Below are 23,983 nucleotides of genomic sequence, written 5' to 3'. Positions count from 1 at the left end.
TGAATGAACAGTAAGTCATCATGAAACTCAGCAGCAGACGCAGCTGCAAGCCAGCCCTGAGGCAAGTCTGGGCTGAGCGGACACAGAGGGTGCAATGCTTGTCCACCGGAAGTAGCCAGGGGGTGCCCGCTGCCCACTGCTCCTCGTGGGAGCTGGGCGGGTTGCCTGCCCAACACCTGAGAGGGTACGCCCACCTAATTTAAGATCCCTCAACTCTCCAGGCAAGCTGGGGGTTTTTTCCCCCCTTAAATAAAATGGCATACACGGAAGTTGTACAAAGGAAACGACCATCCTTGGCCAATGGGTAGCAGAGGGCGGCCCCTTTGACTCCACTCCGCCGGCCTAAGACGGAGTCACGGTAGGCCGAGTTCTCATCATGTGGCAGGGTGGCACTTGGCATTCCTCAGACCAGTGGCCTTGACCTCACCTGTGAGCCTGGCAGAGCCGCAGGTTCATGCCTCCCTCGCCCCCATCTGAATCCGAATCTCTGGTTGTGGGCCCCAGCCAGGAAACTGGGCAGCCGGCTCCCCAGGTGTGCCGGAGCCTGCTGCAGGCCGAGAACAGACTGGAATTCGGAGAATGTGATAGCGTCCAGAGGCGTGGCTTTGAGCCCCAACCACGTGGGTCAGCTCTGGCCTCTCCACTCCGCAGGCTAGCTAGCCCTGACTGACTCCCAGCAGCACAAGTGTGTACTCACTTGTGTGTGTGCCAGGCCTCCCCACGCCGACTTCCTCTTCCGTCTGGTGTCCTCCTGTGTAAACTGAGGCAGCTGGAGGGTCTGTTTACATGCCTTCTCCCCTGTCTCCCCTGTACCTCTCGACCTTCCTTCCCAGGAAGGCTGCTGGGAGGACCTGGGCCTGGGGGGCCGCCCTCCACGGGGGAACAGCTGGGCGTGAGGGCGCCTGGCGCTGCCCTCTGAACCCTGATACAGGCTTTTGGCTTGTGTTCTGACCCACGACGGCATGTCAGTTAGTTTCGACTAGCGGACGCTCGTTACCTTTTCCAGAGTCTTCGCTCTTAGCAGAAAGCGTTCCTGCGTTCAGACCAAAGCGCTGGTGTCAGCGCTGCCTGGCAGAGCTTGCCCCAGCGGCAGCATGGTATCCAATGGCCGCAGCGACCCCTGAGCACCTGAATTTACGGAACTCTGTGGTCACGGAGCCGCTAGTAGTGGAAGTGCAAACACCCACCCGTGGCTCGTGGCTGGAGCAGGCCGGGGTGGGTCTGCAGCATCCTTCACCCACAGCCCTGGGGGAGGCGGCTCTTCACATGGACTACCACTGCCCGGGGCGGGGGGTAGTTTTGGGGACTTTATTATTATTTTGCTTATGCTTCTTGTAATTACTGAAACAAGGTACTTTTCCTCTTTCAGGCAATTTTTTACATTAATCGGTAACAATTTTACGACCATACTTTTTTTTTCTTTAAAAAAAATTTTTTTTAGTTGTTGTTCAGTTACAGTTGTCCCCATTTCCCCCTGCCCTTGCTCTCCTCTGCCCTGCCCATCCCCCCCTCACATTCAGTCCCGTTTTCCTTGTCCTTGGGTCCTTTATATGCATGTTCCTCTACTTGGCCCTTTTCCTTCTTTCCCCTGTTAAAGGCCACACTTTAAAATGGTAAAAAAAAAATTATTGATTGATCTGAGAGAGAGAGACACTGATTTTGTTGTTCCACGTGTTGATGTATTCATTCGTTGATCCTTGCATGTGCCCCGATCAGGGATTGAACCCGCAACCTTGGCACATGCAGACGACACTGTCTTCAGTTGAGATACCCGGCCAGGGCGTGACCCTACTTTTTAAAAGAGCCTAACTTTATTTCACGCTGCTTCATATCGTGGCTTCCTGCTTTTAGTCTCCAAAAAGCATTAAGTTTACTTTAATGGAACAACAAAGACCTCCTAGGTTATGTCCTTAAAAGTCACATTTGTAGGTACATAAGAAATGATTATTTCTTGATATGCTATAGGATAAAAGGAGTGGATAAAATTTGAGAGTGTGACTTCAGAAAAAACTTTGCGGAACATCTATAAAGGACACATGGACAAAACCCAAGGGGGTGGGATCAAGGGTGGGAAGTGGGGATGGCTGGGGTGGGGGGATTGGTAGGGAGGAAATGGAGACAATGGTGCTTGAACAACAATAAAAAATGTGGAAAAAATAAAAATAATTTATGAAGCACCCACAGAACTTTGCAGTGAATTGTAAGCTTGTGTCTTTTCCTCAGAGACCAAGAAGGCGCTGTGCATCACCTTCTCCCTGGTGACCGTCCTCGCGGGAGCCGTGGTGGCCTCGGTCTTGCTCTGGAAGTTCAGTGAGTGTGGGGCCGCGCTGAAGCTGCAGAGGGCGCGACTCCGGGCTGGGGATGGGTGCTCAGGCTGCCGCAGGGTGCCGACCCTTCCGTGGTCCTGCTCTCTGGGCTGGGGTCCCTCCCACAGCCCTTCCTGATGTTTCTCTCGCTGCCTTCCCTTTGCTTCTGTTTAGCCACGGCGATACATGAGTAGCCACTCTTGGAAGCTGGCAAACCTTTGCCCGGGTCACATGCTTCTTCCTCATCCTGTGCCTTTTGTGGGGTGTTGACACACGGGGGGAGAAGTATTTCAAGTTTACCCAGCGCTTTGGGGCACTCGGTGCCACCTGGCACTCTGAGTGCAGGCTCCTCGCCTTGGGGCCACACCTGGTCCCCTGCACCCCAGTGTGCGGCAGTAGCTACCGCTGGCCCGGCGTGCCCTCCCCCTGCCACCAGCCCTTTTCCATCAGCCTAGGGCCACGCAGACCCCCAGGGATCCCCGTGGGGCAGAGAAGAGGAGGAGCCTGTCCAAGGCCAGGGTCCTTCCTTTGCCCTGAAAGGGGGGCACCCTCAGGGCTCTGCCCCGTTGGCCTGTGGCCCCGTTTCCTTCATTATACAGCAGCGAGGACATGTCCCTCCTTGTTCAAGTTCAGGAGGAAGTTTCTTCCCCCTTGTTTCGTGGGGTGGATGACAGAACTCTGGTGGGCGTGGGGCAGTTTCCTTGGTTTCTGAGCCTGATGGGTGTCTCCCTCCCATCTCTCTGCCAGCGGAGAGCAAGTGCACAGTGTCGGGGATGGAGTGTGGCTCCTCGGGGACCTGTGTCAGTGCCTTTCAGTGGTGTGACGGGATCCTTCACTGTCCCAGCGGGGAGGATGAGAACCAGTGCGGTGAGTGGGGGAGCACATGCAGCGGGGCGGGGGGGGGGTTCAGGGGCAGGGGGCTGGGGACTGGGGGCCGCCCCGACCGGCACTTGATGGTGCAGGCCCATATCCTGCACGTCAGCCCATTCCGTCATGAGTCCCTGCCTGGAGCCTTGGGTTAGCCCCGATTTTCAGAGGAGGAGATAGGCTCAGAGAGGGTGTGCTCCTCGCCCTGCATCACACAGCAGTGGGAGGGACAAGACAGGGCCAGTCCCTGGGACATGCCCGCTCCCGTCTGCCACAGGACAGACAACGAGCAGCCAGTGTGAGGTGTGAAGTGGGGAGCACACCAGGTGTTTGTGGCTGTAACAGGGGAGGTGATGCTTGTGGGCTGGGGTTGGGCTGCTGCCACCCACACCACACCTGTGAGCTGATAGTGCCTCCCACAGTGGGCGCTGGGGAAAGACTGTCCACTGCGTGGTCATCGTCCTTCCCCTGTGGTCGTCCTCGGCGAGCTTCCCCTTCCTGCACATGCTCGCTTCCGGGTCGGACACCTGTATGGGGTGCACCATCTGTCCTGGCTTGTGGATTCCTCCCTCAGGAGCCTGTGCCCCAGGTGGGCCTCTGCCGCCTGCGTGGCCACCTGTGTCCCCAGTGAATGCCTCGGGCTCTGTGCCAAGAGCTCCCGGTTGGGAGTGTTTGCATTTGCAAGTGACTCACTCTTCAAACTTTCGGCACACTTTATTTTAGTGATGATAGGTAATATCTGTCTCCCTTTTCTTACATAGAGTGGGGAGTTTCTGAGGCCATACACAAACACACATGTAAAGTACATACTCATACACACACTCACACAGACACACCACATGTACAAACACACACTGTCATGTCCACATAGCATGTATACAAACACATTCTTTTGCGGACACACCAGGTGTGTACACACACACACACGCACACACACACACACACGCCTGTTCACCAGCCACTAACGGTTTATCTTCGAGGCAACTAACAGGAGTTTTTGCTTCTCGTTCAAGCGAAATTTTGTACAAAAAAGCAAATATTGTTTGCTTGTTAAGGCCATTTCCCAACGGTGACCATCCAGCTGCCTCCGCAGCACATGCCAACGAGCATCTGGGAATCGGGACAGGAGCTCCTCTCCCTTTCCCTCTGCTGCCCGAGCTCTGCGTGTGGACACGCCCCCCTCACCGTTCCCTTCCGGCGGGGGGTGGGGGGTGGGGTGGGGTTCAGTTCTGCCCTCATTCCCTGGCACACGGTCGCGCTGCGTCCCCGAGCGCGTGGCAGGAAACGTTCCCGGAAGTGAGCCGCCGCGTCGGAGGGTCGTGCACGTGTGATGCGCCAGGTCCTCCTCACGGGGGCGCTAGTTTCCCTGTCGATCATTCGTGTGAAACAAAGTGGACGAATGTGACGTGGGCGATCTCTAGTAGCACAGGCCGTGCGTGTGACGTGCCTCCAGTCTGTGCCGTAGAGCGGAAACACTTTTCCACGGGGCGTTCGTCTTCAGACATTGAAGAACGCCACCCAGCCCGTGGAGAACATTCCAGCATGTGCAGAGATTTCTTCCCAAGGGCCTGTATGTGTAAATATATAGTAGATATATGTTCTTAATGTGAATTCCACTTTCTACGTCTATCGCTGTGCTTTCTGGGAGTGTTGAAGTGTCAGCAGAGGATGGAAGGACCCTCGAGGTGACACAGCTAACGTGCTGTGTGGGCGCCTGAGGTCTGCCAAAGGGCAGATCTGAGTGCTCTCCCTGGGAAGGCAGGCAGGCAGGCGGGAGGGGAGGAAACAAAGAAATGAGTTGAAGTGATACGTATGTTAATTAGCTAGACTCTGGAGATTATTTCACAATGCGTATGTCCATCGAAACACCAAGTTGGACACCTCAAATATCTACAGATTGTATTTGTCCATTATATGTCAGTAAAACTGAAAAAAATCATGATAATTAAAAAAAAAATCCTGCCTGAGACCAGCACAGGCTCTCCGGCCCATCAGCTGTCCTAGTTCGCATTGGAATGCATATAGTTGGAAGGGGGGCGGAATCTCCCAAATTATCCCCAAGTCAAAAACGAAATGTCTCCTCGACTTTCTTCTTCTAAAGAATATTTTATTTATTTATTTATTTTTAGAGAGAGAGGAAGGGAGGGAGAGAATCATCAATGTGTGGTTGCCTCTTGTGCTCCCCCTACTGGGGACCTGGCCTGCAATGCAGGCATGTGCCCCAGACTGGGAATCGAACCAGGGACCCGTTGGTTCGCAGTCTGGCACCAAATCCACAGAGCCACACCAGCCAGGGCTGTCTCCCTTACTGCCTACCATGCCGGTTTAAGTTTTATTTTCAATTTTGGAAGTTATATTTAATTCTGGTTACTTTCAAAAAGTGTGTAGACTTTATTTTATTTTCCAGAGCAGTGTTAGTTGTACAGAAGTTGAGCTGAGTACAGAGTTCCCTCGTGCCCTCACAGCTGCCTTGATTTCTGATACCTTGTGTCGGTGTGGTCCATGCCTTACAATTGATGAGCCAATTTTGAAATATTGATATTTGCCAATATCGATACATTATTATTGACTCAAGTCCTTCAGTCACAGTAGGGCTCACTCTTGACATTGTGGACAAATGTATTATGACACGTCCCCATTTTCGTAGTGTCATGCAGAGTAGTTTCACTGCCCTAAACATCCCCTGTGCGCCACCTGTTCACCCCCCACCCCCCAGCCCTGCCCCCAGGCAACCACTGATCTTTTCACTGTCTCCACAGGTTTGCATCTTCCAGAATGTCTCAGAGTTGGAATCCCACAGTATCTGGCCTTTTCAGACTGGCTTCCTTCCCTTAGTAACACGCATGGCTTGTGTCCCCCTTTTCATGGGTGGATTGCTCATCTCTTTGTCAGCCCTGAGTCCTGTCCTGTTGTCTGGGTCCAGTAGCTTTGTCTACCCACCCCACCCCCCCAACACATGGCTAGCTCACACGTAGCCCGAGGAATCACGCATCCTGCAAGCGATGGGAAATCATTAGACGGAGGCCCGTATCTCACGGAGGAGTGTCAGCCACACAGTCCAGCCAGTGAGGGGCCACAGATGGGCGGCGACGCTGAGGGTCCCACAGTGGACACTTCCAGTGGCCCACACACGTTCCCCCCCCCAAGCCGAGGATCCGGGTTCACACGACCCTCTGGTCATCCAGGTCGGGCGCACTTGTTCTCCATGAATCCCCGCCTGACTCCTCCCCCACAGGACGGACCGTTCTCGGAATTCTGGGCGCGGCCGCTTCTAGGGGGAGGAAGGAGTGGAATTGGGAGGGGCTCACACTGCATTTATAAAGTTTGGTCTCTTTCAAAAGCTGCGGTTTTGGCAAAATGTGGGTGAATTTCGAGGCAGAGCCTCACGTGAGGTGCTGGGCACACCCCTGGGTGCTCTGCCCGGGTCCAGGGTGTGGGTGAGAGACAGCCAACCTGCTGCTCGGCGCGATTGTTGCAAGAGCACCTTTCAAAGCCCATGTATCTCATTCATTTATTCCTCGAAAGCAGTTTCATTGAGATGTAATTCACACACCGTAAGATCCATCCACGTATACAGGACAAGTCAGTGGGTTTTACATACTCAGATATGTGCCGCTGTCACTGTGATCGATTGTAGAATACTTTTTGTGGCTTCAGAAGGAATCCTTGAGCTGGCACCCCCTCATCGCCCCTCCCAGCCCCTAAGCCCTGAGCAACCACCGACCCCCTTCGGGTCTCTGTCCAGGTCCTGCTCCAGCCAGACAGTGCCCAGCAGTGGGGCCCGCTCCTTGCGTCTGGCTTCTGTCACTCGGCAGTGTCTTGGGGGCTCTCAGATGTTTCTCGAGTGTCGGCGCCTCTTTCCCCTTTGTGGCCGAGGGGCATTCCATTGCACTTGTGGACCGTCCAGGGTACGTCCACCCCTCGGTGGACGCTCGGGTTGTCTTGGCTGTTTGGCTGTGCGACTGTGTTGCTGGGGACACCTGTGGTCAAAGTTTTGTCTGAATCGCTGTTTTCGATTCTTTTGGGTAAAGGGCCCCTTTTCAGGAGGAGAGAAGAGTTTTACAGCATTCCTCCTGGGTGGTCAGCCAGCGTGGGACGGGGGAGAGGGGACTGGCCATCTCCGAGCCCTCGTGTCCTGGGTAAGGGTGGGGCTCACGCGGCAGTTGGGACCGTCGCCTGGCACTCACGGGCCCTCTCTCCCCTCGCAGTTCGTCTCTACGGCCCGAACTTCATCCTGCAGGTGTACTCGCCCCAGAGGAAGTCCTGGCATCCCGTGTGCCGGGACGACTGGAGCGAGAGCTACGGGAAGGCGGCGTGCCAGGACATGGGCTACCGGTGAGTACGGAGCCCCGCAGCTTCACGGGGGGGGGGGGGCACTGGGGCTCCCCAAGGACAGCGGCAGGCAGCACAACCCCAGGGAAGGCTGGTGATTCTCGCCACCCCTCCCTGGAAGTCCCAGCTCGGACTGTCGTCTCCATCCCAGAGCTGATCTGTCCGGTGGGCGTGGCGCCCTGCCTGGACCTCCACCCAGTGCTGTGGTGCCCAGGGTCCAGGATGCTGATGGAGGGCCTTCTGGGGCGGGGGCGGGGGGTGGTGGGTGAACGGGGAGGGTCGGCAAGAACAGACCCTGCGCAACCCTCACAGCGCGCACGTGGGGGGCAATGAAGGCTATGGAGTGGGCGAGAACTGACCATCGGATTGATACAGGAGGGAACTGTATCAATCCTGCACATGGCCACAGGGAGGGTGGGGGAGGAGCACACGGTGCCCCCTCCCAGAGGGTCCCAGCCGAGTCTCCCCAGAGCATGTCCGGGAGGTGCCTCACGAGGGAAGGCTGTGGGATTTTACGACCAGCGTCCCTTCCTTGGAGTGTTCCTGCGTGACCGCTTGACCAGAACATTGGCATCTTAGCTAATGAAACACTTGGAAATGCCACCCCAGCCTTGGCTGGCGTAGCTCAGTGGATTGAGCGTGGGCTGTGAACCAAAGTGTCACAGGTTCCATTCCCAGTCAGGGTACATTCCTGGGTTGCAGGCCATGACCCCCAGCAACCGCACATTCATGTTTCTGTCTGTCTCTCTATCTCCCTCCCTTCCCTCTCTATAAATAAATAAAAATCTTTTTTTTAATTTGTATTTTTTAAATATATTTTTAGAGATTTTATTTATTTATTTTTAGAGAGGGAGACAGACCAACCAATAAATAAAAATCTTAAAAAAACAAAGTCACTTTAACATATATTTAAAAAGAAATTAAAAAAAAAAGAAATGCCACCCCCACTGCAGGGCTGAGTGAGGTGGTGAAGCCCCCATCCAGGACCCTCGCTGACAACAGGGTGTATCTCCGGGTCTGTGTGTCCTGTCAGATCATAGCACACACACATCCTTGTTCCAGTTTCTCGTTTTCTTTCTCTTTATTTCCCCCCACTACCATTTAGTCCCCTCACATGCCCCGCTCCCCCCCTCCCGCCCCCCAATCCCCATGCTCTTGCCCATGTCCAGGAGTCCTTTTTCCCTTTTGCTCGGTGCCTCCACCCACTCACCTCCCCCCCTCCCGCCTGAGCTGTGCCCCTGCTCTCCATCTGTGAGTCTGTCCCCATGTTCATTTCTTTGTCCTCACCCAAACCAGATGAGAACCTTGACCGGGGGAGGGGTCAACCTGATGCTTCGGGTGTATCAGGTGGAGACGGTCCTCACACGGTCCCCTCTTTAAACCGTCTGATCTTGTTTTCCAAGGCGCTAAGGCGTTTTTCTGCCCCTGAATCTCATGCGGGAGGAGTCTTGTGACACAGCACAGGAATTGGGGTCGCTTACGACTTCTCCGTTCTTGTAAATGTGATTTTCCGTCCTTTTTAGGAACAGTTTTTATTCTAGCCAAGGGATAGCAGATGACAGCGGAGCCACCAGCTTCATGAAGCTGAACCTCAGCGCCAGCCACAGCGACCTGTATCAGAAACTCTACCACAGGTGCTGTTCCCGTCTCCTTTGAACAGTTTGCAATGAGACTGGCAGGGGTGGGTGCCACAGGGCCTCGGGGTGCCACGGGGCCTTGCGGTCCCCAGCCTGGCCTTTCCTAGCTGCGACGCCAGGTTTGGCTGGGTTCTCTCGGCGAGGGGCCAGGCTCACGCGCCATTTCGATGTGCCCTCTGCCCTCCGTGATATTGGGTGACGTTGCAAAATCGAGAGTCCACGCTACTCTCGTCACTATCTGGACGTTAGAGCGCCCCTGCTGTGTGTTGGGAGGGTCTCCAGAACTGAGAGTACCTCCGGGTCACAACAGGGTGGCCCGCCCACCCTGCCTGCCAGGGACTGGGCTGGATTTAGCACGGAAAGTCCTGCTTCCCGGGAACGCCCCCTGTCCCAGGCAGCAGGGACTGTGGGTCTCCCAGCCCCAAGCCTAGTGTCAGGTGATGCCCTGGGGGGTGCAGGGAGGGGGCATCTAGTTCCGTTCAGCCAGCGCCTCCCGGACCTCCCAGCTGACGAGCGAGCTCGGTCCCAGTGGCTCTGGGTGGGCCGCCGTGTGTGCCCTGTGGGTGGGAGTCAACCCAAACATCCATCCGGTCACGTGGTTCGTAGCTTAACCTGTTAGGAGGGTGGGGGAGGGGTGGACTTCAGCGGCTCGATTTGTTTTGCACCTGTTAAAAATGTCCACCGTCTCCTCAGGGTCACTATTAGCGGAGGCTGTGTTCTTGAATGTAAAAGACACAGTGTCCATTGTGAAGGAGCCTTCCTCAGCTCCCAGGTCCCTGTCACTCCCCCCAGGTGGTTGGTCAGGCTGTTTGCCACAGGCCAGGTGCTGTTTTTGGGAAGGGTGAGTTAATCACTCTGCCCCTCCTTTCCCCTGAGTGGGAGGCTGGGGGCAGGTTTGCATTCCTGGGGACAGATGGCTGGCTGAAGTGTCTGGGGGGCTGGCTTCCTCCCGAGGTTGGCTGTCCCGGGGAATGTGACGGGGCGAGCCCCGGAGGAGGGGCGTGCACAACCAGGTGTGCCCAGGAGAGGCGCGGACACAGCAGCCTGGGCTCTCTCTCTGAGGGCTGAGTGTCCCTCTGTCTTGCTGGGCTGAGTGGGGCGGGACGGCTGTGGTCTCCCAGTGGGCACTCACTCAGGGGCCCCGGCCTTTGGGGGAAAGGGGAGACAGCCATCGCCTGGCACGTGGTGTCTCCTGACTGTGGCTGGGGTGGCGAAGACTTTGCTTTGGTTCCCAGAAGTTGCTCTTAGATAGTGTGGATGGAAAAGGGGCCATGTACGAAGCCCGAGGAGCTCGGGGGAGGCCTGCGTAGCGGCCTTACGAACTCAGAGATGGAAAGGAAGCACATAGGATGGCTTGGAAGTAGAACTTCCCGCTGAAAAGGAGCTCAGGGCAGGCGGTCCTGTCCGCGGGCACTGTGTGTCTCCGACAAAGGCCAGTCTTTCCCCTAACTGAGTCTGTCTGTTACCTTTCTGCATCTCAGAGAGCATACCGTGTAACACACCTGTGGGATGTCACAGTGATTTGCTGCTTCCCCACCCCGCCCCGGACCCCTCAAAACACAATCAGCACAGAGTAGCATGTTAATTGTTAACTGTTAAATATCCTTGCCAACATAAGCAAGTGTGTCTCTGTTTTCTCGGTCTCATTCCAGAGATTTCTCCCCTTTGCTTCCTCCCACCTCCCTACTCTGCCATCAGTAAAAGTCACGGAGCCCCTCCCGCCGGCTCCTTGGACCCGGATGCCCACAGTGAGGCGCAGAGCTGCCCTCTCCGCATCCTCTTCTCAGTCCGCAGAGATTTTGCCTCCTGGCCACTGTGGTCAGTTGGGCTCAAATAAACTCCCGAGAAACTCTTTCCGGTTTGGACATTCCTTGCATTGACAGCATCTGAGTCCCTCGCCTCCTAGAGTAGAGGGGTTCACCCGAGGGGCCGCTCGGCTGTGTTGCCTCGTCGAGGGGGATGAACCGCAGGATTCTTAGACAACGCCTTGTCCTGGGAGTGCGTTCCCTTGGCATGGCCAGGGTCCCACGGCCAAGGAGCACCAGGACTCCCCTGAAGTCCGAGGGGACCACGGAGCGTCTCCATTGGGAGGTGTTGTAAAGAAAGGACTTGGAGGGTTTGGGCTCTGTTTGGGTCATTGGGGGAAGGGTCCAAGAAGCAGGGGTTCGCTTCGGATGGGCCGCTGTCAGGAATCAAGGGTGATTCTGCAGGCGGCATCTTTGGGTTTCTCTTCTCAGAAGGGGTGGCTGGAAGCCAGGCTGCCCCCGGGACTGGTGGACGGTCGCCGGTGCAGACCAGGCTCCCAGTGCAGTGTGTCTGTTCTGGCGGGAGCTTGCAGCGGGCGCGCCTGTGGTGCGCAGGGGGGCGTGGCCAGCCGTGCGTGCTGGAGGCGGGGCGTTCTCTCCGCCTCGGCACCGGATGCGCGTGACTGCTCTCTCCTCCAACGCCTTGAATGTTTACTGAACCAGTGCCTTTCTTTTCTTCCGTTCCCGGGCAAGTAATTGATAGTGTTGTTTTCTGTGCCAGAGGTGTAAAGCAGTCATAAAAAAAACCCAAAGTTGATCGATGGTTCCCTTAAAAAATTAGAGGATGATTTTAAATTCCAGATTAAAAATAACATCTTTGCGCTCTCTCTTCCCCCCTTCTCTCTCTCTCTCTAAAAAGGCAATGAAAAAATGTCTTGGGGAGGATAAAATAATAATAATAATAATAATAATAATAACTGACGTTGCGTGCTTACCCTCACAACCACCCTATGAGCTGGTGCTGTAATTGGCCCATGCTGCATACGGGAAACTGAGGCACGGAGGTTCAGTAACTTGCCCACGGACACACGAACCCACGCTCCGTGTCTGCCCTTCACCCCTGCCCGCTGCGAGGCTTTGCTCTCCCGATCCAGCCCCCAACCACGGGTCCTTCCGCGTCTCGGGAGGCGGGGGGTGGGGACGTGGGAAGAACACGCCCGTTCCTGCGCGTCCGCGGCCAACGTTCTCGTCCTTCTTTTGCAGTGACGTCTGTTCTTCGAAAACGGTGGTTTCTTTGCGCTGCATAGGTAAGGGGGTCCTGCTTCCCCTTTCCGTGTTTAGAGAAGGGGCATGCTCTGTACCTTCGGACACGTAACCCTGTGTCTTTGGGGAGGTGGAGGGAGAAGGGGCCACACTCCTGCGCCACCCTGAGGTGGGACCGGAGGCATGGGGGTGCCCCCCCCCGGGTCTGGTCACTCAGAGTTTCCGAACCCACTGGTGGCAGGGAAGGCTCTGCCCCTGTGCGCCCTCTCTGGGATGGCCTTGTCCCATCCTATTAGGGGCTCTTGGCCCCGCAGCCCGGCTTTTCTGATTGGAGGGGTGAGACTAGCAGACACTCCCAGGGGCCGCATGTCCCAGCGGTCCTGGCGGAGGCTCCCCAGCCAGGATGGGCTCAAGCTCCTTTAGGCACCAGGAGAGCCTGGTGCCCGTCCCGCCCTGGGGTCTCACCAGCCACCCGCCTGCTGGGGAACGTGACCCGCACGCAGGAGGAAAGGCCTCCTTCCCTTTGTTCAGGGACCTTGAGCATTCAGTGGCTCCAGGTGATCCCGGGGTCGTGGTCATCCAGGAGCGCCCCCTGCTGGGCGTCTGGAATCGCAGTGGCAGCAGAAGTGGTACTTCCCGGGGTGGGGGTGGGGGTCCCAGGGGGCTGGAGCAGTGTCCCGTCGTCCCTCTAACCAGAAAGAAACCAGGACACGTCCTCTGCAAGTCAGGCCTGAATCCAGCTGAATGAGAGGGGGCGGCCGCTGTCCGCCAGCCCGGCGGGACCTCCGGGACGGGAGCCATCGGGGCGCACCCTGCACCGGTGGGGGTCTGGGTAGGGCCGGGGGTGCCCCCCCGGTTCTGCTCCCCGGCCAGCTGCGTTGTGCTTGTCGCCTGCAGAGTGCGGGGTCAACAGGAAGATGGGCCGGCAGAGCCGCATCGTGGGCGGGGCGAGCGCGGCGCCCGGGGACTGGCCCTGGCAGGTCAGCCTGCACGTGCAGAACGTCCACGTCTGCGGAGGCTCCATCATCACCCCCGAGTGGGTCGTGACGGCCGCCCACTGCGTGGAAGAGTACGTGCGCGGCGGGGGGAGGGCTCCGGGGTCAGAGGTGACTGTGGTCGCCGCCTGCCCCTGGGCGAAGAGGTCTTTTTTTTTTTTTAAGATTTTATTTATTTTTAGAGAGGGAAGGGAGGGAGAGAGAGAGAGAGAGAGAAACATCAATGTGTGGTTGCTGGGGACCGTGGCCTGCAACCTCCAGGCATGTGCCCTGACTGGGAATCGAACCTGCAACTTTTTGGTTCGCAGCCACGCTCAATCCACTGAGCTACGCCAGCCAGGGAAGAAGTCTTTTGACCTTTTAAGCTCTGGTTTCCTTGTGTATACTTGGGGGTCCTGTCGGTGCCCCCTTTGTGGCGTTGCCGGGACGGTCGGATGGGCTGCTGCAGGTGAAACCTGGGGCCCGGCCCAGACCTCAGCCAGCAGGCCCGCGGCGCCCGCTGCAGGCAGGGCTCTGGGGGGCAGGGGTGCAGGGAGCGGCTGGGAGCTCGCTGTCCTTTCCTGCCGTCTCAGAGAGAGCCACTCAGACACGCTCAGAATTTGGGGGTCACATGTCAAGTTTTGAGGAAACCTCACTCACCAGAGCTGTTTTCCTGGTTCAGAGTATGGCTGGGCCGGCTCGGCCACGTGGCCCCAGGCAGCTCACTCCCGGTGTCTGAGCGCAGTGTCGGCGCCCGTAAGGCAGGCGCACCTGCTCCCCGCAACCCCCGAGGGCTGTGGGCAAGGCTGGAGGGAGGAGCCGTGCTCATTCCCTAAGCTTACCCCCTCCTTCCCTCCCCCGGACTCGGATGGCTCGCTAGGGCTTGGGGTGGTGCTCTTCATGGGAAGCACCCAGACAAAGGTAATGCCTGGATGGCTGTAGACCTAGAGTCTCTCCGTCACCATACATTTATTAAGCACCTACTGTATGTCAGGACATGCCGTAGCCTATATAGGTAGGGACGACCCGGTCTTGCGGGAAATGAGGTTTAAACCTCAGGAGGGGCATTTAGGTCCAAGAAAAAACGTCCTTGGAATGGCTGCGGCCAAAGCTCTGAAGAGGTACAGGGTCCGCCCAGGAGGTGGAGTGGGGGCTAGAAGGAGGGAAGGTGTGTGTGGGGGTGGCTGTGCTGAGGTGGGGGTGGGGAGAGCCCAAGGCCTCTTCGCCTGTCCCTCTGGCTTGGGCGGGGGACGGGCCGTGTGGGTCCTGGGACCCTTGGCTGCAGCGGGCGATCCCCGGGCGAGAGCGTCATGTGTGCGGCCCCCAGGCACTGAGTGGCGCCCGTGTCTGTCTCCCAGGCCGCTGAGCCACCCCCGGTACTGGACGGCCTTTGCGGGGACTCTGAGGCAGTCCTCCATGTTCTACGGCGACGGCTACCGGGTGGAAAAGGTGATCTCTCACCCGGACTACGACTCCAAGACCAAGAACAACGACGTGGCTCTCATGAAGCTGCAGACACCGCTGCCTTTTAACGGTGCGTTCCCTCGCGAGTGGGGCCCGGGGTGTGTGCGCGGTTCTGACCGACTCGGAACGAGAGGCTGATTGGAAAGAAACATGTGCGCTGTGATATGCGGGAGGAAGGAATTGGGGTCGAGTTGGGGCGGGTGTGTGTGCAGGAGGGCTGGCAGGCAGAAGTGCGCTCCCCAGAAGCCAGATTGCCCGAAAACGTGCCCCTGTGTGTAGGGGAAGCAGCGACCGGCACGCTCTCCTCCACGGCAGGTGGTGGTTTAATCGATGCAGGAGCTACAGTAAAGGGTTCCCACCACCACGCCCTGCTGCCCGGGGCTGGCCGGTGCTCTGTGGGGGGCGGTCCTGTGCACCGCAGGGCGATCGGCAGGGTCCCTGGCCCCCGCCCACCAGCTCATGGTGCGTTTTCCTCTTGAGACAGACAGAGTGAAACCTGTGTGCCTGCCCAACCCAGGCATGATGCTGGAGCCAAAACAACCCTGCTGGATTTCCGGGTGGGGGGCCACCTCCGAGAAAGGTGAGGCTCCCGGCACGTGAGTCTGCAGGTCCTGTGACACGTGGCGGTGGGTGTGGGTGTGGGAGCGGGAGGCCCGGGTTTCCATCCTGGTGCTACTTCCGAATGATGTGGGTTGGCTTGGGGCATTCCTCCGTCTCCCCACCTGCTGATGGGGAAGCATCCTTCCCGCCCTACTTCACACACTGTGTTTGCAGTCGGGTCCAGTGGAACACTGCGGAGACTGCTTTTCACGGGGTAAAGGCTTTGCAAGTGTGCGAAGTGTCATATCTCCCCGTGGTCGTGTTTTGTGGTTGCCGATGGGCCGCCCTGGAAACCAGCTGCCCTCTGATGGCTGAGGGGTGATGGACTCGGTGGGGGTGGGCATGCGTGGCCCGCGGTGGCCTGTGTCCTGACCCCCCAGAGAGGGAGAAGGAACTAGACCCTGGCCCCCAGCGTAGGCCGGTCCCACGCCCTTCAGTTATAATTTCCTCTTATCTCAGACAATGTTCAAAGGCCGGGGTTCCGGCTGTTTCCTGTCTGTGGAGCAAGGAAGTGCCCCGTGGAGCAGGGCAGCATTCATATATGGTTGACACCCTTCTTCCTAGAGGCATCCATGGCACACATACCACGAGTCCTTAGAACAAGGTGCAGAGGACGAGGGCTGGGTGACGTGCGGGCTTTTTGGGAGACAGTGGGGGTGGGTGCCTCTTCTAAAGGAAGTGACTACGGCCGAGCCTCCGGGCTGCAAGCCGGGCCGCACGGCAGCCGAGGCGCAAAGGAGACGCAGCAGACCGTTCCGTTCGTGGAGCGCCCGCTGCGGTGGGAATGCATGGTGGGCAGGACGAGACAGAAATCTCTGCCCTCAGAAACTTACTTCACTTCCCCACACGGGTGTCTGAGACAGGATGTGGTCGGACAAACCAGAAACCTAACTGTGGCTGCTTTGAGGAGGGCAGGGGCGGTGTGGTCACAGAAGGCTCCTTGGAAGAGGTGACATTTGAGCTGACATTCTAACGACAAGAATGTGTAAGGAGCGGAAGGGCCAGTGTGTCTGGAGCAGGACAACCCACCCAGGGGTGAGGGGCGGGCTTGTGTCAGGCCATGTAGGTTATGCTCAGGACACCAGCTTGTGTCCCCTGCAAGATGAGGAGCCCTCGGCAGTGTTAAGCAAGGGCGTGACATAGTCTGATGGCTGTCCCAGAAAGGACGTGGGCAGGGGACAATGGTGAGGGGACCCCCGCTGTGGTCCTTCACGGTGAGCTGGCCGCTCAGACCTGGGTTTGGGCGCAGAGGAGGCGACTGTGGAGATTTGGGGCAGAGCCACAGGGTCTGCTGGTGGAGGGAATTGCAGCAGGGGCAGGAGCACCGAGTCAAGGGAGGACGGCTTCCCGTTTTGTGGCGGGAGCCCCAGGGCAGCGGCGAGCCCTGTCCGAGCCGGGTGGGGGGGTGCCGGTGGGAAGGATGGCTGGCGGTGGGGGACGGGCAATGTGAGGTTTGCTTTCAGCTCCGTGAGCTTGCGGTGCCCAGAAGACAGACACCCTGTGGGGGTGGCAAGGTGGGAAGGGAGGAGTGGGGACAGCGGGTGCCGACGATCGTTGGGAGAAGCTGGAGAAGCGGGACAGCCTGTGGAGGAGGCTGTGGGACGGAGAAAGGCCGGCTCGCTGATGGTCCAGGGAAGGGGCAGCCGTGAGGGGGGCAGGTCGCTCCCCCAGAACCCAGTCCTTGAGTGACGGCCAGGGGTGCTCCCGGAGCACGGGTGGAGTTCTACAGCCCAAGGCAGGACGTCTTCTGCCAGAAACCAGAACCTGGAGCCGCATTCGGCTCAGGCCCAGCAGCCTGGGGGATGGCCCGGGCTCCCCAGCAGATGGCTTGGAAGGCGGAAGGAGGGAGGGGCAGGGACAGGGCCCCCCCACCCTTTCCAGGGTCTGCCGTGCATGTCCCCGGGGGGGGGGGGGGGTCCACTCTTCCCGAGATTCCGCCCCAGCACGGTCTGTCTGTCTCAGGAAAAACGTCGGACCTGCTGAATGCCGCGATGGTGCCCCTGATCGAGCCCGTGCTGTGCAACAGCAGATACGTCTACAACAGCCTCATCACGCCCAGCATGTTCTGCGCCGGCTACCTGCAGGGGAACGTGGATTCCTGCCAGGTGACTGCGGCCTTCCTTCTGCTCCACCTGTGGGCCTCGCCCACCCCACTGAGCGGACGAGCTCCTCTCTGCCCCCACGAGAGAGAGGGCTCTGTGTCCCCGGGGCACAGAGTCCGCTCTGGGGCGGCTGGGGGACATCGTGGCAGCCAGTGGTCACGGCGTGAAAGGCTCTGTACTATCAGCCACCCCACACGCCCCTGCGTCCTCCGGGAGGGTTTTTAACTGTCCAAGTGTTAGTGGAAGAGAGAGAAGTTTTTGACTCTTTTTAAAATACAGACACCGCCTGATGTAGTAACTGTCGGCTGACATAGACTGCAGTTCATTGCTGTGGTATAGTCTCTTTGGGGGCTTGTATTGTATCCTGTGACCTGTTGGGGGAGATATGAAACCCACACACCCACACGGATGTCCTGCTGGGAACCCCACCTGACCCCCCCGGCCCACGCTTGCACCAGGTCAGTGGTGCGTGCGCCGTTGTGCATTGGAACGTCTGTTCTGTCTCTTGCTCCATCCCCTAGGGTGACAGTGGCGGTCCTCTGGTCACTTTGAAGAACAGCGTCTGGTGGTTGATTGGGGAGACGAGCTGGGGATCTGGCTGTGCCAAGGCCAATAGACCAGGAGTGTATGGGAACGTGACAGTATTCACAGACTGGATTCATCGACAGATGCGGGTAAGTGTCCTGTCCTCCGGACTGAGACGTGGTGTCAAAGCCCCGGTGTCCATGAGCTGTGGCCCCACTGCGGGGGGGCTGACCGCTGCCCACCCGTCGACATGACGCAAACAGCACCTCTCTTGACAACAATTTGCATTTAGCATCGCCCACCCCCCTACCTGCCCCTGCCAGTGCCCCCTGTCACTACCAGTTGGCCTCCCTTACGTGCTGCCCGATGGTGTTTGGACGAAAAAAACTGGGGGCTCAGCCTGGCAGGGGGAGCTTCACACGTGGGCTTATGCTCTGTTCTGTGTGCCCCGCCGGCCTGCATTGTGCTGGCTCAGCGGGCTCCCCCGCACCTCCTCGTGTGCAGATTTCGGTGAGGGCCGGAAAGCACAGGGTCGCGGATCAGCCAGTCGAGTTGTGGCTTTGCCCTGTCCTTCTTTGGACTGTTGAGTGCGCCCTGGGTGGGTCCCATAGTTTGGGGGTGGGGAGCAGTGGGGTTCTCCTGTGCACATGGAGGTGGTGGAGGTGGGAGGTCCCAGGGGCTGCCTGAGACCCTGCCCTCTGGGACTCCTGGCCGGACCGTGCTGCTCAGCAGAGGCCTTTTCCCCGGCACTGCCCGAGTCCTGGGCCAGAGCCAGGCGCCGTCCACCCCAGGTGTCCACGACCAGCAGTCTACACTGGTTTCTGCCCCTGCCAGGGTCGGGCTGCTGGGGAAAGGAAAACTTCTATTTTGTATCCTCTTGAGTCTCCAGTCTGGGGAGGGAAGGACAGGAGCTGATCTGGCCCTCAAATAAAACCATGGGACCTAATACCTTCTAGTGACCACACCTGTGGCTGGCCTGTCCGCACCTGGTGAAGGGTCACGTGCTGGGAATAGACAACCCAGCTGTCCTGTTGGGGGCTGCGTGGCGGCGGAGGGAAGCGGGTAGGGCTGGGTGGGCCAGGGTGGTGAGCCAGGCCAAGGGGTAGACTGCTGTCCAGTATGTGAGAGGGCAAACTGCGTGGTGTGTTGAGGGCACGGCCAGAGCACCCAGTGAAAGGCTGGACGGCAGGAGAGACCGTGGGCCAGGGGCCAGGCTTGTGAAACACCTGCTGTCTCTCAGTGGCCAAGTCAAGCCTGGTGTTCCCGGCAGAGGCCCATGCCCAGCTGTGCTAAGACGTGTGCCTCCCCCCCCACACCCTGCGCCCTCCTCCCTTGACTGTCAGCCCACCTCCAGGGCCTTCGTGCTGTAGGGCAGGGGTGTCGAACTCATGTTCACCGGCAGCCACATCCGCCTCGCGGTTGCCTTCAGAGGGCCAAAATAATTTTAGGACTGAATAAATGTAACTACTCCTTAACCGTTCAAATTACATTCGGCCCTCTGAAGGCAACCTCAAGGCCTGTGTGGCCCCCGGTGAACATGAGTTCGACACCCCTGCCGTAGGGAAGTCCTTTCCTGTTGGCCCATCAAGCTTGCACACGTGGTGTGTGAGTGCCGCGCCAATCGAAGGGGGGAAAATCATTTTCTACTTTTGTTTATCCTAAGACAATAACATCGTTCTTTCTTCCTTTTGAACAGGCGAACAGCTAATGTGTCCGGCCCTGTCCTTGACACCATTCCACGAGAAAATGAAGGGGCTAACGTTTAATTCCTTGTGCATAATCATGTATTTTTAGAAATGATTCAGAGGTCCTTTTGTTTTGATTAAATAGTGAACTTGTCTGTTTCTGGCACTCTTCACAGTTCTGTGCAGAACCACGGTGGCTGCTCCCTGGGCCTTGGTCCCCGACCCCTAGTCCAAAAGGGGTGACAGGTCAGGCTGGGTGTGGGTGCCCAGGGCCAACGAAGGGTGGAAGGACGGAGCTTGCCACAGGCGTCTTGCTTCCGAGCCTGCCCAGGGGATGCCTTTGGGGCTGGGGACCTCTCAGCCACTGTGGCATGGCTTGAGACAGAGCCAGGTGGGACAGCCACCTTCTGGAGGGCCCTGCTACAGAGGGCCACTTGGGGAAGCCCCAGCGCCTGTCCCCACCCCACAAACGTTTTTTGCTGATCATTTTTTAAGTGCCTTCTTAGCAGCCCAGGATGGTGGCTGGAAATAAAGGGACCAGCCCTTCATGGGTGATGACTTGATTGTCACTTGAAAGGGTATCAGAAACCTTTTCTTCTTGGGGCATGGTGGTGAGTGTCCAGACAGAGCCCCTGGAGCAAGGACCACCATTGCCCACCGTCACTGCTGAGCACTTCGGGGCGGGTGGCCACCGCCGGGTGCATACAGCTCCACCCTGGTGCACCAGCCTTACCAGCCCCTGCCCTCCTCCCTGGCCCACCTCCCGGCTGCCTGGGAGATGCGCACGCCCTGCGGTCCTCCCAGCGGGGCCGAGTGCACAGCTTGCTGACCCTCTTCTGTCCGCTAGCCACAGGCACCTGCGGTCACCTGGGGAAATCAGGGATGTGTGATTCAAGGTACGCTGTTCCCACGGAACGTTTCCACACGTTACTACCTCAGCGCGCACAGAATCTGGGCTGCGATGCCTCTCAGTAGTTGCTACCTTTGGTTCTTTGAAATTATTGCCCTTGCCAATTCGAGCTGCTTTCACGAGCGACTGGCTCCTAATTTCATGTTCTGGAAATGAGTTTGCTAAAGGACAGCACCGTGCTTGCGACGAAGAAGACAGAGGTGTATTTTGGACTCTGTGCGGCCCCTCCCGGGCCCCTAGGTTCCCCTGGAGAGAAGGGGTCCTGCATGACTTGCAGGGGGCGGGTCCATGGTTTCCCAGGACTACTTCCCCCGAGGTTCCGCTTCCGGTTCCGCTTCCGGTCCTGCGCACTGCTTTCCAAGAATGAAACGATCCTCCCGCTAGGAGTCAGAATGGGAGGTTTCACAGCCCCGTTCTCAGGACCCTCCGTTCCTCGGGCCTCGGGGGGCAGCGGCGTTCCCAGAGGTCTCCCCGACACGCGGCACTGAGGGGCCCGCCCCCCGCGCCGGTTACTGAACGAGCCCGGTCACGGTGAGAATGTGTTCCTCCGCTAGTGCGGCTTTTTATTTATGTGGCCCCCGCCTGTCTGCTGTTTGTGTATCTTTTTGAAACTGTAAAATTGGAATTGCGAAATGTTGTACAAATAAATTATACTTTTTTTTTTCCAAATGTCTAGCGAGTCCTTGGAGCCCCCCCCCCCCCCCCCCACCTTGGCAGTGGAGGTGCGCGTGCAGATTTGCGCCGCAGTCCCAGCGGCATTGCTAGTATAGAGCTGCGCGTTAGGACTGAATTTTAGTGAGGGGGCAGGCTCACAAGTAAGAGACCGTGAACGATGGTGGAGTATGTATCTAAAAATGCCCACGTGGGCACTGGACCGTCTTTTCCGTTCCGTTTTTCACTTCGGATTCCTCTTGTGGATGGCTTTCCCTTAGGACGGGACTGGCTTCACTCAAAAGACCTAGCCAGAACGCTGAGACCAGGGAAACACTGATAGGTTTGTATTTGAAGCTTTCTAAAAAAAAAAAACAAGTGAATCTGCTTGCTATAAAATGACCCGAGATACTAATAGTGAAGTGCCAACATGAGAATTACCGGAAGTGCGTCATTGGTGCGGGTCCTGGTGTGGCTCCTCGCAGCTGGGCGCGCGGGAGGCGCCTCTCCTGGAATTAAACACGCCCCACCTGGGTTCACGTCTTGCTGAGCTCTCGGAGCCAGCCTTCCAGCTTTACCCTGGGGCCTGGTCTGTTCGCAGACCGGCTTCCCTCCGTTGTAGCGGTCCCGATCCGGCTCTGATTTCAGAGCCTTCTTCCCTTGGGACCAAGGGGTCATCTGGAGCCCGATTTTGTCAGGAACTGCAAACCCCAAGACCACAGCCCTCGGCTGCTGTGGATGCATAGGGAGGGTGAAGTGGTTCCCGGAGCCCACTTCCCCGATGCTCCGGATGTTTCCAGAGAAGGCTGGAATTCATGCTGCTTCTACAGTAACATTTAAGAAGTCCATGAAGGTCCCAGATGTCTCATTTTAAAAGGATTAGCTCCGTAAACAGTGGAGCGTGGGTCCTCACTTTGCTGGAGACTTGTCACTCTCCCGACAGCCCCCGCACCGAGGCACCCCCCTGTGCTGCCGCCACTGTGCCTGGTGCAGGAGGGTCTGACGCTCCAATCGGAGTGCTTTCGGCTTTGGTTTTGCTTGGGAAGGACAGTGGCAAAGGCAGGGGCCCCGCAGTGCCTTGGAGGACCCCCACAAATCCACAAAGGCACCTGAACAAGGGCCCAGCATCTCCCACACACACCTCCTTCCTTCCCTTGAACAGCGTTTATGAAGCCCCTGCAGCATGCCGGACCGTGTGTTCTGGAAAAGGGAGGCTTTTGGTCAGTCCGGTTCCCCCCAGCCCCTCACTGTGCTCTGCTCCAAACTCGGCCCAATCCCGTGGGTCAGCCGAGCCCTGGGTGTGCCTGGAAGGCTCTGTGAGTGGGCATCATTAACGTTTGAGTGTATCCTGCACAGGTTGATGACCTTCCAGCTCGTGGGTGCTGCAGATGGGACAGTAGAATCTGGGGGTGTCCCTCACGGGTGTGGGGCAGGGGTGGGGGACATCAGGGGCAGTTCAGTCCCTGGCCCCAGTCCTGCCGCCTTCTGAAGGAATCACCCAGAGTGGACTCCATGGCTATTTCTTCCTGTGTCCTGAACACTTGGGAGGAGGGACAGTGAACTTCTCACTTATTGGTGGCTGACAGTACAGGCCTGGGAGATCCCTGGACACCTGCTCTTTTTAGCCAAAAGAAAAGATTATGAGCACCTCCTGGGTCCCCTTCAGATTTATCCCCTGCCCCACCAGGTAAATTCCCATCTGGAGCACACATTACGGTCTTTCCTTCTCCACCCGCGTTGGGACTACCAGGACATTTACAGCAGCAAAGAACCACCCGTGTCCCTGGCCTCCCAGAACCTTTGCTCAGTGGTGAGGACACCTGGTACTGGAGAAGTGACTCAGGCCGGCCACGAGGGGGCATCAGCGCCCAGGCACCAAGGCGAGAAGCTGGCCCAGTCTCCTAAAGGGACAGGGCCAGTACTGGTCTGGGGACTCGTGCACTGCCTGCTTACTCCTGTTCTTACACAAGTCTGTGCATATCGGTATAGTGTTCCCTTTAAATATGAGTCAGGCTGGCTCCTGCGAGCGCTTGGTCCTGCGTCAGCCTGCAGGCGTTTGGCACCTGGGAGAAGCACAGAGGTGCTGCCCCAGAGGTGCACGGTTCTCCTGGCATTCCCTCTTGCAAACAGATTCTCACATTGTCCCAAAGCATGGAGCAGCACTGAGCGTCAGAAGTGATCTGGTTGCGGGGAGGGGGGGGGTGGTGGGAGGGGACAGTGTAACTATGCCCACCTCTCCGGCCCCGACAAGCGGTTGCCTGGCTTGGCCAGAAGCCCTTCCTTTCTGGACATCTTGGCGGAAAGGGCTCCCTCTGTCCCTGCTGGTCATGCAGAGTGGGTCTCTCCGGAAAGCCTTCGCTCACGGGTGGTCCTCTCTAGCATAGCTGGCACACACCTCCTCTCTCTGCTTGTCCCCTGGCCTTCTCTCCTGTAGGCCTGTGATGCTTCAACTCACTTTAAAGGACATGGTACAGGTCCTTTTGGACACCCCCCTCCGCCCCCAGCTACAGCCCCATGGTTCAGGGTCTTCCCCCTGAGCTGGCCGTGGCTGGGTATCTGCGAGTGTCCCCGCCCCCACCAGACCAGGAGTCACGACCACTGAGCTCCTGCAGCATAATCGTGCTCAGCATTCCACTGCCTCTGCCTCCCAGACCGCCCCCTGCCGGAGTATCTGCCTGCCGGGCCCCCTCTCCAGACTTGGGCATTTGTCTTAGACTCTTGAGTAGGTGCCCAGGGGTTTACCAGTCGGACACTTGATCAGTGCACACGACAAACAAGCGATGCTGCTTGTTTCACGCTGTTTACCTCCATCCCTCCTCTCCCTTCAGACTGTGGCGAGTAACCAGACCACCATCTTTTACTCAAACCCCTTGTCCCGACCCTGCCCAGCCACCGGGGGCAGCACCTGCTCCCCGGGGTTCC

At 57.9% G+C, this 23,983-nt stretch overlaps 1 protein-coding gene across 4 annotated transcripts in view; it reads left to right on the top strand.

The window, feature by feature from the left end:
• TMPRSS2 (transmembrane serine protease 2) overlaps nt 1–20,594 on the top strand; it is a 50,451-nt gene extending 29,857 nt beyond the window's left edge. For all 4 annotated transcript variants that reach the window (XM_036017451.1, XM_036017452.1, XM_028504691.2 and 1 more), the window contains exons 4-14: nt 2,224–2,310; nt 3,054–3,173; nt 7,382–7,508; nt 9,029–9,139; nt 12,151–12,194; nt 13,048–13,219; nt 14,483–14,658; nt 15,073–15,168; nt 17,151–17,293; nt 17,812–17,964; nt 19,512–20,594. In XM_036017451.1, the coding sequence (XP_035873344.1) occupies nt 2,224–2,310; nt 3,054–3,173; nt 7,382–7,508; nt 9,029–9,139; nt 12,151–12,194; nt 13,048–13,219; nt 14,483–14,658; nt 15,073–15,168; nt 17,151–17,293; nt 17,812–17,964; nt 19,512–19,523 (1,241 nt within the window). In that variant the 3' untranslated portion in view covers nt 19,524–20,594. The remainder of the gene's footprint in view (nt 1–2,223; nt 2,311–3,053; nt 3,174–7,381; nt 7,509–9,028; nt 9,140–12,150; nt 12,195–13,047; nt 13,220–14,482; nt 14,659–15,072; nt 15,169–17,150; nt 17,294–17,811; nt 17,965–19,511) is intronic.
• Nucleotides 20,595–23,983: the final 3,389 nt, after the last annotated feature.

The sequence above is a fragment of the Phyllostomus discolor genome, chromosome 2 (assembly GCF_004126475.2).
Source record: "Phyllostomus discolor isolate MPI-MPIP mPhyDis1 chromosome 2, mPhyDis1.pri.v3, whole genome shotgun sequence".
In the NCBI taxonomy this organism is placed as follows: Eukaryota; Metazoa; Chordata; class Mammalia; order Chiroptera; family Phyllostomidae; genus Phyllostomus; species Phyllostomus discolor.
The sequence above is the reverse complement of the archived record's forward strand: the minus strand, read 5'-3'. Positions and strand labels throughout refer to the sequence as shown.